The 12933-nt window shown below is 37.5% G+C and overlaps 1 protein-coding gene across 11 annotated transcripts in view; it reads left to right on the top strand.

Annotated features, from left to right (window-relative positions):
* Positions 1–12933, top strand: part of Pcdh15 (protocadherin related 15) — a 1435070-nt gene that overhangs the window by 1124277 nt on the left and 297860 nt on the right. For all 11 annotated transcript variants that reach the window (XR_008219809.1, XR_008219808.1, XM_052744717.1 and 8 more), the window contains 2 exons: positions 4648–4854; positions 12182–12316. Coding sequence is in view for 9 of the 11 variants with exons in the window: in XM_052744717.1 (XP_052600677.1) it covers positions 4648–4854; positions 12182–12316 (342 nt within the window). In the remaining 2 variants the exon portion in view is untranslated. The remainder of the gene's footprint in view (positions 1–4647; positions 4855–12181; positions 12317–12933) is intronic.

Here is a 12933-nt window from a genome sequence, read left to right as displayed (position 1 = left end):
ATGTTTTCAAATAAGAAAAATACTAGCTTAGAAATGTATAAAAGTCATATTTTTATTGTTAAGAGTTGTCACTTTGCCAGCTTTTGGTTGGCACTATAAATAAAGTCCTTTTCTAGTTAGTAAGTCATTTAATTGGAAAGGGAATAAGAAAAGTTGTTATAAGAAATTTTTTTTGTGCACACACACTAAATAAGTAAATATAAAAGGAAAAAAGAAAAGAAATACATTCTCCCTGGTACCATAGGAAAAGAATCTATTCTCTTTTTGTGGAACATTTTTAAATGTTTTTTTTTTATATTACGCTTTTAAAGTTTATCATATCTATGTGTTAAATTACTCACCACTAACCAGCATGGAAAGAGTTTAAAAACCATTGTGCCACCACATGCCTGTAACCCCAGCCCTTTACAGGCTGAGGCAGGACCATTCCTCAGAGTTTACAGCCAGCCTGGGCCAAAAGTAAGATGCTGTCTCAAAAAGCCAGTGAGGGGTGTGTGTGTGTGTGTGTGTGTGTGTGTGTGTGTGTGTGTGTGTGTGTGTGCTAGGAATACAGAATATATAATATATAGAATTATATACAATCTGTATTCCTAGTACTTAGATGCAAGGCACTCAGAACTTATAACTGTTTCCTTATTTTATTTTTTTTAATTTTTTATTTTATTTTATTTTACTTTATAATTTAATTTTACATATCAGTCACAGATTCTCTTGTTCTCTCCCCTCCCGCCCCCCCCACCGCCTCCCCCCAGCCCACCCCCCATTCCCATCTTCTCGAGGGCAAAGACTCCCCTGAGGACTGAGATCAACCTGGTAGATTCAGTCCAGGCAGGTCCAGTCCCCTCCTCCCAGGCTGAGCCAAGTGTCCCTATATAAGCCCCAGGTTTCAAACAGCCAACTCATGCACTGAGTACAGGACCTGGTCCCACTGCCTGGATGCCTCCCAAACAGATCAAGCTAATCAACTGTCTAGAGAGGCCCACAGAAATCCACAAAGATACCCCCACAATAGACTACTGGCAATGGTCGAGAGACAGCCCGAACTGACCTACTCTGGTGATGGGATGGCCAAACACCCTAATTGTCGTGCTAGAAACCCCATCCAGTGACTGAGGGAACTGGATGCAGAGATCCATGGCTAGGCCCCGGGTGGAGCTCCGCGAGTCCAATTGGCGAGAAAGAGGAGGGTTTATATGAGCGAGAATTGTTGAGACCAAGGTTGGATAAAGCACAGGGACAAATAGCCAAACAAATGGAAACACATGAGCTATGAACCAATAGCTGAGGAGCCCCCAACTGGATCAGGCCCTCTGTTTCCTTATTTTAAAAATAGCATTGAAATGCTTTCAGCTTCCTGTCCTTGGAATATCTAAATAGTTTGAGCTTTAAACATGAGCATTAGTTATGCTTCACTGTTTTCTCTAAAACTGATACTTATAATTTTTACAAACAAACATGGGTCTTTAATTTTTTTTTTTTTTTGTGTGTGTGTGTATGTGTGTGTTGATGTCCATTTGTGTGTGTACCTGCATGTATGTGTGCGATCCTGACTATGTGTGCATACATGTTGAGGACAAAGATTAATATTTGGTGTCGTCCTCAGTCCTCATCGTGCATTTTGAGCCAGAGTCTCTCACTGAACCCGGACCTTCCTGACTTGGCAATGCTAGCAGGGTAGTGAGTCCTGGTTACCCTCCTGTTTCCCCTTTCCCCATGCTGAGGTTAGAGGCATGCCTGCTCTGCTGTGCCTGTCTTTTCAGGTGGGGTGCTGGGAGTCAGCAGTGTTCCTCATACATAGCAAGCACTGTACTCACTGAGCCATCTCACCAGCCCTCAACTCTGCCTCTCAGATACGCTTTTCTACTTCTAACCACGCACTGGTCAATGCTAAAGAACAAAGTGTAATACTGTTGCTTTTCAATGCTACATTTTAACTCTAACTGAAGAGGAAGTGTGTATCTTCCTATGATTTCCTTTGCCAGTTTCTCCCATCCATTTTCCTATTGTTATTATTCTGTCAGTTTAGGGAACTTGCAGTAAATTTCCTTGTGCAGTTTCTCACACATCTGGAGACATCTCAGCCCAACCTGCCTTAAATACCACACAGCATTGAACATGGACTAACATTCTCTGCTTTTTTTTCCCAATGTAGAAGTTTGTGGTTTGATATCTAGAGAGGCAAATGGCATCAGAATAAAAATGTGGGCTTGGAGACAGATCACTAGACATGGGTCCGCCATTCTTCCGATGGAACTAAAGGTGTAATAGCAATCCAAAAGCATTAGTCATTATTACAACAAATCAATATCTGTATAACAACCAGTAAAATTTTCATGCGATGCTTTTCAAAACTATAGGTACAGTGGGAATTAAGTTGTTCTGAAGAATCTAATTTGAGTTTTAGTTTTCTTCCCACTGAATCACTTTGTTTTCATGAAGCAAATAATACATGTTTTCCCAGCTTCACAGCTGGTAGTAAAAGCTAATGACACAATCTGAATATGGAATACAAGCCTCTTGCATTATTATACAGTTGTGCAGTTTCCCTCATTTTCTCCCACATTAAAAATATGTATGTGTTTGTCTGACGAGGGAAATAGATTATACAATTTGCAAGTTATCACACCATTGTTGGTATCTCTGGACAACACTTAGTAACTATTAGAACAAGAATAGTAAAACAGAGAGAAAAAAATCCTGTTCAGAATGGCCCGTGTGTATGAACTGCTCCATGCCCACAGGCCTGACACAGAGCATCTCTGCCTTTAGCAGGCCATCATGCTAGATGGGAGCCCCATGGTTGAACCATTGGTTTCTATCATGATGGACTATATGCTGGTTGTACACTGCATCTCCATTTCTTTTTGGCTATCTCTATAAGTGCGTATCTCCTGATGTGCATCACATGAGCTCCTAGAAATTCCATGGCTCAGCACAATTAATCCCATTCCCTGAAAGTACAGTGACCTCTGAACTGATGATGTAAGCACCACCCACATCAGTGTGAAAAAGCCATGGATTGATTCTGGGGTCACCTTCATTGAGGAGTGGAGCTCAAAACACCTTATGCCAAGGTCTATTTTGGCATTCTACTGCTAAGTGACAATGTAAAGGCACAAAATAACTGTATAAAAGAAAAACTAATCTCAAAGTAGTGACAACAAAATAAGTTAAAATATATATAAGGAAGTTTCTCAATGCAGTGTATAACATTTGGCTGTCCATTTACTAGCTGTCATACTTTAAAATTAGTAATTGTGACATTCATAACATCTTAAATGTGAGTGATAGTCCCATATAGTAACAGATCCTGGGGATTTTCTTGAAACAAAGTCATCAATTCTACTTAACCCCAGTGGGGCTTATTATTCATCTTCTTATTCAATGGAAATGTTAAATAAGAAAAGTTTACGTTAGAAGCCTAGGTTTGGAATATGAGGGCAATGTGATTGCCACATGTGACCCCATTGATTGCCAGGATGGATTCTGCTGGTCTTGGGGGTTCAGTGGGTATTACTTTCTTCTCTTACCATTCCATGTCCTTTAGAACTGGAGGAAAAATAGCACCTGCCCCCAAAAACAAACAAATGGAAAAATAAGCACATACATTAGTACAGTTTTATCTAAGTATACTTGAGTAATGTATCTCCAATAAATAACCCTAGGAATCATTTAACTACTAAAAATTATGGTGGAATTTTCTTTCACTTGTAGCTGTGATTTTTCAGGTCCTTTTCTGAGTGACAAATGCAGCTTCAATCTATTAATTTATGCAAGACAGTTACTGGGGACTGTGCCATTACAAAATGCATAGTGCCAGATTCATGCCAACCACATGAATCTCTTACAGTTCTGGCCTCTGGAGTCTGAGGACAAGGCTCTGGCAGGCTCGTTTTGCCAAGGGTACATCCTCTCCTATTTGGCACTTCCGTGCTGTGCTCTCATGTGGTGGCAGAAGCCCAGGGTTCTTCTAGGGCCTTTGCATGTTTGTTTGTTTGGGAAGATGGTTCTTCCTGTATAGCCCAGGCTGTCCTAGAACTCTTATCCTCGAGAGTCTATCAAGCAGTTCTGAGATGGCAGGCCTGCCTCCTCAGGGCTACTTGGGGCCTCTCTATTCAGGACAATAATCTCACTGATAGAGGCTGAACATTTGTCAAGGTATTCATCCCCAAAGCCACACCCCTTACTCCCTTTTAGGTTAGGATTTTAATATATCACTTTGGACATACACACATTCACAGGACACCAGGCAGTTAATCTCCAGTGTGGAATAAGAAGATATTGAGAAGACAAAAGAAGAGGTTTTTATTTGACTAATAAATCTCTTTTTTCTGTATCCTTGAGTTATCAACAACTCAATTCTATTCACCTTCTGTATTTCTAATTGTATATCAAGACACTTATCTCTTTACTGTACATAGTATTGCAATAGTTTATCATAGTCATTTTTCTGAAATGAATACTGGATTTGAAAAAAAGGCAATTAAGCAATAAGGGCTCTCTACTTCCATTTCTCATTTATGTTTTCTAACACTTGTTAGAGCAGTTTGCCTTGCTGCAAGAATCCTATGGTAAAGAAAGTCTATGCCTATGGCATGAAAGAGTCACTCCAAAGGACATCATAGCTATTTTTCCTTTAATTTACAGGCTGAGCAGGACAATGGCCACCCACTTCCTGCCTTTGCTAGTCTACACATCGAAATACTGGATGAAAATAATCAGAGCCCATATTTCACAATGCCCAGCTATCAAGGGTACATCCTGGAATCTGCCCCAGTGGGAGCCACCATTTCTGAGAGCCTAAACTTAACCACTCCTCTGAGAATTGTAGCTCTGGACAAAGACATAGAAGACGTAAGTTCCATGAACATTTTTGTTATTGCTTGTTGATATCCTCTTATTCTATATATGTTTATAGGAAGTAGTACAAAATAACAGTTGCACAAACCACAAAGCAGAAACTAAACAAAGTTGGTGTAGTGAATCTTAGAGCTACAGTTTAATTCCTTATCAGAGGTATTTTTAAACGTGTGTTTCGTTTAATTGCTGTTCTTCAATGTAGCTGTTCTGCATATGAAAGCCAATGAATTGTTCACTTGGTGCTTGCTAAATCACCAGGGTGATTTTTTGTGTTAATATAAATTGAAAGCTGTTTGGTACAGTTTGTGATAGGGAAAATAACGGCATTATAAAGTGAACATAAAATCACAAGAGGAGGACTAAGGAGAGAGACACTTCCTGGCAAGTGGGAAGACCTCAGTTCAGCTTCTGAGCACTCACATAAAGAAAGTAACCAGCAAGTGATCTCCAGACCAGTGAAATACTGCTAACAATGAGGTGTGGAGAAAATACCAGATTTTCCCCTCTGGCCTCCATGCCTGGATGCACACCCATACACCGGCATGTGTTCATGCATTCCATCCATACACAGATGCAGGTGTATTTGCACACCACATACATATACCATATGTGCACACACATGTATCACACATACATACACACAAATAAATAAGTAAATAAATAAAACAAAACAAGTGAAAACAAAAAAATGTGAATCAATCATTTAAAAAAAAAAAACATTTCCAAAAGCAGCCCAGAGTAGCATCTTGGGATTCCCTTCCACTGTGATGGCAGGTTATTAAAGAAGACATCTTGGGGGCCATTGGCCCATGCATACTTCAGCTGGTAGCTGGTGAGGCTTCTATTCCTCCAGGTCCCATCTGGCTGACTTCTGGTCTTGTAGTATAGACCTTGTTGGTAGGAGTGGAAAACAGTCTAGCTAGGCAAAATGAGAGTAATTTATCCCATTAGCCACAGAGATTTTATATGAAGACTGGACAGAAAATTCATGTGAGTCAACACAGCGTCCTCTAGGAACTTACAGAAGGAGAGGCAGAGCAAGGAAGCGTGACATCATTTTCTATAGCGGTAGTGAATGTGACATCTTTGTAGCCAGTCAGCTAACACAACACTAACAATGAAAGCAAGCTGCCAGGGGAAACATGGAGCATAGCGGAGTCCTGAGGAGAGAGGAGGTCCCAGAGCTGTCCTGAGCCCCTAAAATCCACTTTGAACTCTTCATCTTTCTGCTTCCACCTCACAAGCCCTGGGATGACAGGCCTGTACCACAACATCTGACTTGAATTTTTAAAAATTCTGATTGACAAACATAGATATCACATTTGGCTAAATGAACAGCACTGTTCTAGAACGTCCTTAAATTTTTCATCACTGCAATCACAAGAAGACACAAAATTCCTCCAGTCACCTGAGACTGGCAACTCCTGTGCTCCCTTCCCCCATACATCTCTTCCTTTTCAATGTTCTCTTTATCTTTATGCTTGCCCTTCTGATTCTTGTCTAACTTTCTGGTCCTTTGTTTCTTGTACTCTTAATCTTGAATCACAGATTTAACCACAGTCCTGTCAACTTTGTTGTCTCTGCTTGAAAACACAGTGAATGTTCCATCTCAAAAATCCTCTTATTTCGGAAAGAGACATTGAGTGACTTTTCAAAAACTCAAGACATGACTGTATGACACTTCAAAGGACTTTGATATTATTTTTTAATTAAAACTTTAGGTTAGAATACATACTAGATTTCTTTGTAGTTAAGATATTTTGAGACATGTTTGCTCTGTAGAGGAATACCCAGTCTCATGCAAATGGCACTTCTTGTTACCTGAACACTTTCCTATCTTCAATTTCTGAAACTTCCTGCTGACCCTGTACAATCACGGGCACATTTCACATTTGCCAAGCTATGTCTTAGCTAAATGACTTTGCTTCATTTTGTATAACTTAAGGGGTTTCATTCTATTTTATATAAACTGTTTTGGCTAGCTAACATTTTTTTATTGTTTGTAATTCATCTCTGGGGTTTCCTCATTCAAGAATCTTTTTCTTTCATAGTCCAAGCTGAGATGAACGTCCCTTTTTGGTGTATTTCTCTAACGCACTTTCGATTCTGCAATGTCAGTCTTTCCACTTCACTAATCTGAAATCTCTTTATGATATATCTCATGCCATGATAACTTGCTTATTTTTCACACCACTTCCCACCCCTTGATAGGTTTTGATAGCTCTCCAACGTACTGATAAACTCAGACATGGTTGAAGGAATGGGGACATCAAGCATGTGCTTCTGATATTCCAGTAATATTGAGTTAGTCAGTTCAGGGACTCACTAGATATCCCTTTCAATGGTGGTCCACTCTCATTCTTAGAGAAGTCTTTACCATGTTCACATGAGCTACTTACTTACAACTCATCCATTATTTTAAAATTCTACCTTCACTGGAACACAAAAAAATTCACAAAATAGACATTTATATGTTTGAAAATTGATATTTGTCTGCATCATCTGTGCTTGTTTTTTTCTTTCAAACACTCTTTTTGGTTTTTTTTTTAAAAAATAAATTAGTTCATTTCTAGGAGTTTCAGAGTATCTACATTACAAAATTAAATATCAAGATTATTGCGATTTACTGTGAAACTATTCACTAGCTGGTAAGACCAACTTGCTCTGAGAGGAGCCAGAATTGAGAGTAACCAGCACAGGGCAGGGGTCCAATAATCTTATAGAAATGAGAAACGTCAAGAAGATGTTACCAATATCAAAAGAGACTGATCTCAAGCAAAGGGAGCCAGAACTCACTGCAGGAGTAGATTCCTTTGGACAGCTTCAGGAATAGTCAAGTCTAAGGGCAAATGCCAACTGGATCCATTTCTGAAGATGGTAAATTACATCCTACAGATGGCTTTTTCCTTCTACCAGGAAAAAGTGAGACAAGATTTTAGGAAAAAAGCCAAATTTGCTGGCTTATAGCGCCATTCATATAGTATGGACGTGGAGTTAAAAAGCACCCTGAGCATCCTTTGTAAGACTGAAAAATTACTAAAGAGAACATCCTTCTATCAATCTTTATTTTTCATATATCAACATGCACACATACATGAAATGCTTACTCACATCATTTAGCAGTACAGCCAGTATAGTTTTGAAATAGCTCTTCCTGGAAGAACATCAAGAAATGCACAAGGTCTACAACAGAACTGAGACCACTATGCTTCCAAAGGCAGAGCCAGGAAAAGCTGAGCACTGAACTTCTCTGTAAGAGCCCCTGAGGTGACAATCAGCGATTATTCAGTAGCTTGTTTAATGATAGTGATTCACTAACAATTCAATGTAAGTGTTGATGTTTTAAGATATTTAATCAATGTATTTTTCATGGTATTATGTACTGATAAGTAGATACTTATAAAAATATAATTCTGTCATTTATATAGATATCAAAGTGCAAAGAAAAAAAATGATTGTATATCTCATGGACAATGCTGTTAGCTTAAGCAAACTTCATTTATTTTCTCTACTATTGTGTATTTATGTGCGTTGGGTAGGCATGACCTTTATGCTTACCATGTTTATTTTGTGTCTAATTTACATATAGGTGCCACCTGGTGGAGTTCCTGTACGTACTAGGTTGTTGGTTTTGTGATTGCCAGTTGCTGTGGTTCATTTCTAGTTCTTTTTCTTTCTAAATAAAATTTTATTATCACTTACTAATATAAGTGATAATTTAGTCAACAAATAGTAGATTAAATGTTATTTAAATATTGGTGGTTTCTAAGTCTGTCATGGACATTGGGAATTCATCATGGAATTTCTTTTCTAAAAGGTTCTAAATTTGAGGTGGAGGAGTATTGATCTAAGTACTTTAGTACTCTATTACTAATTAATTAAAACTGACAAGTTAGATTCGATTTCTAAAATGTCCTGTCATTCTTTGTCATGTGTATATATGCACATGAATATGCATACATGTATATGGGCACATATATAGGCATGTTTTATGTGCACATATGCAAGCATGCATATCATCTTGCATGCATGTGGTAATATTTTGACTCATTAAAATGTCTATTCCCAAATCTTATACACAGCCATGTGAACACAGGCCTATAAATGAAGTTTTATTTGGTATTTTATTTTATATTCAAGTGTTTATTTATCTTTTTGTATATACACTTATTTTTATATTGATTTTTTTCCCTATTTTTGTGATTGGGTTGGAGTTTATTTTACCCTACCTCAAACAATTTCCAAAGCAATATACTAATAAATCATATATTTGGTGCATATTGCATGGTGTTTGAGGGTAAAATAAATTGTATCTTATGTGACAGAAGGAAATATTATCCATTAATAAATTCTATATTTAACAAACCGAAGTTCCTTTTAGAGTCACATAGACATGACTGCTACATGAACTCTCCTGGCCTTGTGGAAAATGAGATCAGAGTATCCTGTGTCTATTCATAAAATCCCCTGGCTGTGTGGAAATACATGTCCATTCATATCTTATTCAGTGAAGACTAGTAGTCTGGACATTTATATGGTCCAAGGCAATGCAAACACACCAATGTTTCCTGAACTTGACTCATTAATTCTATGAAAATTCAATTATCCTTAAAAAATCAAAACTGTGATATTATGATGCAGTTGGTCAAAGGAAGATCTATACTTTATGAGAAAAGGAATATTTAACATACGTATTGGTTTTTGCCAAAATTTTGGCATATTTAAAATGTTTCTGGTCAAGAAAGGTGAAACTTTTAATTATAAAATTCTTAAAGCATTAGTGCTTTTTGTGTTGACACACATGCACTGGAATTTGATGCTGATCATGACATTTCTACTTAAGTCATCAAAAACTTAATGTATTTTATAATTCAGCATTAACCTTAAAATCAATCTAAAATATTAACACTTAAGTGACAATTTGCTCAATATTTCCAACTCTGTCTTAAATGTGTGTTCTTGAAGGATCACTAAGTTATTTAGCAATGGCATTTACATATACCTTATAGAGATTTAAAAGGTTCCTGTTGTAAAAAATATATATATAAATATCAAGGAATGTTCTGTTATAGTAACAGACTAACCGCAGAACAGAGCAGAGTGAGCTGAAGTGTGTCCTGTGATATGGCAGGTCCATGTGAGGCAGTAAAGGTCAGCTCTAGGATACACTGCCTCCATCTACAGTCAGTTTCTTGTGAGAGGCTCAGCCCCTGTTGCTCTGAGATGATAAGAACCTCTCTGGTGTTACTGTAGCTGGAGAACTGTGTGTGCTGATTTCTAGTTAGCAGCATCTGATGTGGAAAATCACTGTAGCCTCCCCAAATTGGTCAAAGCAAATGGTGTCATCTGGAATTAATTGTCACATAAGCACATGCAGGGTGACAAGTTAATATTCATGGAAGTATTATGTTGTCACAGTGCTGACATGTGAATGTATTAAGGAGTGTACCTCACAAATCTACAGTTGATGGAAGAGAATAAATTGAAGGAAAATGCAAGCACAAAGAGAAAAGTGAATAATGGAAAATATGAACCAGAAGGAAGAATTGCATTGTTATTAAACATATGTATATCAAAGCTCATGTGCTTGCATCACAGGAGCCTGGAGTCATGAGTAAAATGTCTTAGGTAGCAATATCGGCAACACACTCAGAGAACAGAAAGATAATGTGAATTTTAAAGTATTGGAATTTGATAAAATTGTAAGAATACACTAAATACCAGTAAACGCTCACTTATTTGTGAAACTGTAAGCTCACTGATTTTATCATCTTTAGATTAATAACTGAATTCCATCAAAATTGATACCATTATTTGAGAAGAGAAGAGTTTTCAAGGATGTTAGTCAAGATATAATCTTTCATAATCATTTCATTTTTTTTAATTAGCATAGTTTCTCTATCAACTTAACCCATGTTCTAGGCATGTCAAAGCCCCATTTGAAGAGATCAGAGCTTAGACACCTGGCTCTTTATGGGTTAATGGATTTGATTATTTAAAAATCAATAGACAAAAAAGTCAATCTCAATAGCACTCCTCCTTTGCTGTTCTGAGATGAAAAGAGTACACCAACCTGACCCCCAAAGCGTGGACACAGACGTGCACACAAACCTCAATGCACACTGTGTTGCAGGTTCAGATGAAGAGCATCCATTTTGAAGAAATTTGAAATATATACAAATAACCACATGAGGGGGAGAATCTACTGATGAAAGCTTGTGGTTGAAAGTATGCCCACTTTTATATAAATAGTTATTTTCTCTTTCTACACAGAAAATTTAAAATGCAAGGTCTTATTTTTTTTTTCCCAAATTAACACATGTGACAATCCCCCTGCTCTGCGCTCTGTGATTAATGCTTAGCAAAAGACCTAGGAAACCTTTCATAAACACATTGAACACCATACTGTGATAATATTTTAGAGGAAGCACACATAAATACACTTGTCTCCCATATCACCCAGTTTTATAAGCCTACAGGGCACTGGATTCCCTTCATTTCCTCCAGCTCCTTCCTTGTTCACTGTGCAAGCAGTAACCCAAGGACATTACATCGTGTCCATCCCTTCCCCAAACAGCAGTGAATGGTGTCTTACCATTGAAGGGGGATGAGCAAAACTGTGAAGGGTTTTCAGTGCTATGCTAATTATCTTAGTTCTGAATTAAAAAAAATTCTCTATAGTATAATTTTCTCTAGGCTCTTTGACAGGCACAAGTGTTAAGTTTACATATATTTTCTAGCAAATCATCTGAAATATTTTAATTGAAATATTGTGTTTTCCTTTGAAGAGCTTTAGAGTATTAAAATGAGACAGGAAATGCAAGCCTAATATTTATGGGTAATGAATAATGCATTACCAATTTTATTCCTGTTTTACATTGAAAGTGAGAGTAACACAGTAGCATGCATATGTTCAGTTTATTGCTATAAATGAAGTGACTATAAAATTTTACAGCTGAAATTCTAGGTTCCAATTTTCCTTTCTTCCTATTATTTCTTGTATCTTGGATACAATACAGCCCGAAAGTTTTGTATCAAATGACCAGCAGAATTACATTCAATTAGCTTGTTTCCTGTTCTTTCTTACTGTAGTCTTTCCTGTTTTACATTAATTGTGCTAACACTTTAGTACTCTGTAGCCCATGTTCTTGGATGGCTTTGGTTGCTTGTGAGTGAATGCTACTCAAAAATCTCCTTTCCTTTAGGAGTCTTTAATATAATGACATGTATTTGTAATAAATTTCAAGACTTAATTTTCAGGCCAATGAACTAAAAGTCCATTGTGTGATCACCATTGTAAATGATATATTTTCTTTCAAAGACAAAAGATCCAGAGCTCCACCTTTTCCTGAATGACTACACCTCAGTCTTCACTGTTACACCCACCGGCATCACCCGCTACCTAACGCTACTTCAGCCTGTGGACAGGGAGGAACAACAAACATATACCTTTCTGGTAAAATATTTCACATGTTTATATTCTCACAGTTGAAACTGATATTAAAGTTGATAAGGTCAGTGATTTGTGGGTAAAAACATGCTGTGTCAGGAAGAAGAGAAAATATCAATACATTCATTTTTCCCTTTTACTGTATAAATGTGTGCCATTGGAGAATGTGCCATTGGAGAACAGTATTATTATTTACTCACTAGAGAAAAATATTTTCCATCTTTGCCTTACAGTAGTGAATGATATAAAGTGAAACCCAGCAAACAAAGCATTGTTTTAACTATTGTGGTGTGGATGCATTTTCAATTTCAGTGCTGTCTGAAGCAGGTAGTTCTCAACTAGCAGTGATTTCCTTCCTCCAGAGAGCACATGTTGATGTGTGGAGGGTGCTCCTGACATCCTCTGGTGGAAACAATGAGTGCTGTTGGATATCCATCCCAGAATGTCAGTAATAGTGAGACAGAGACCTTGGGTTTGACTTATTAGAGGAGGAACGAAGGTCATTAGAGTTGTGGTTTGTAGCCATTTATCACAGTGTAGGAGATAAATGTACCATATATCATGGAGAGCAGAGCAAGTTTAATTATATCCAAATTCCTAAACGAAGCAAAAGAGAAAAGTGG

Source organism: Peromyscus californicus, unplaced genomic scaffold (assembly GCF_007827085.1).
Source record: "Peromyscus californicus insignis strain IS unplaced genomic scaffold, ASM782708v3 Scaffold_19__1_contigs__length_69161282, whole genome shotgun sequence".
Lineage (NCBI taxonomy): Eukaryota > Metazoa > Chordata > Mammalia > Rodentia > Cricetidae > Peromyscus > Peromyscus californicus.
Note: the sequence above shows the minus strand (reverse complement) of the source record. Positions and strands in the feature narration are given on the sequence as shown.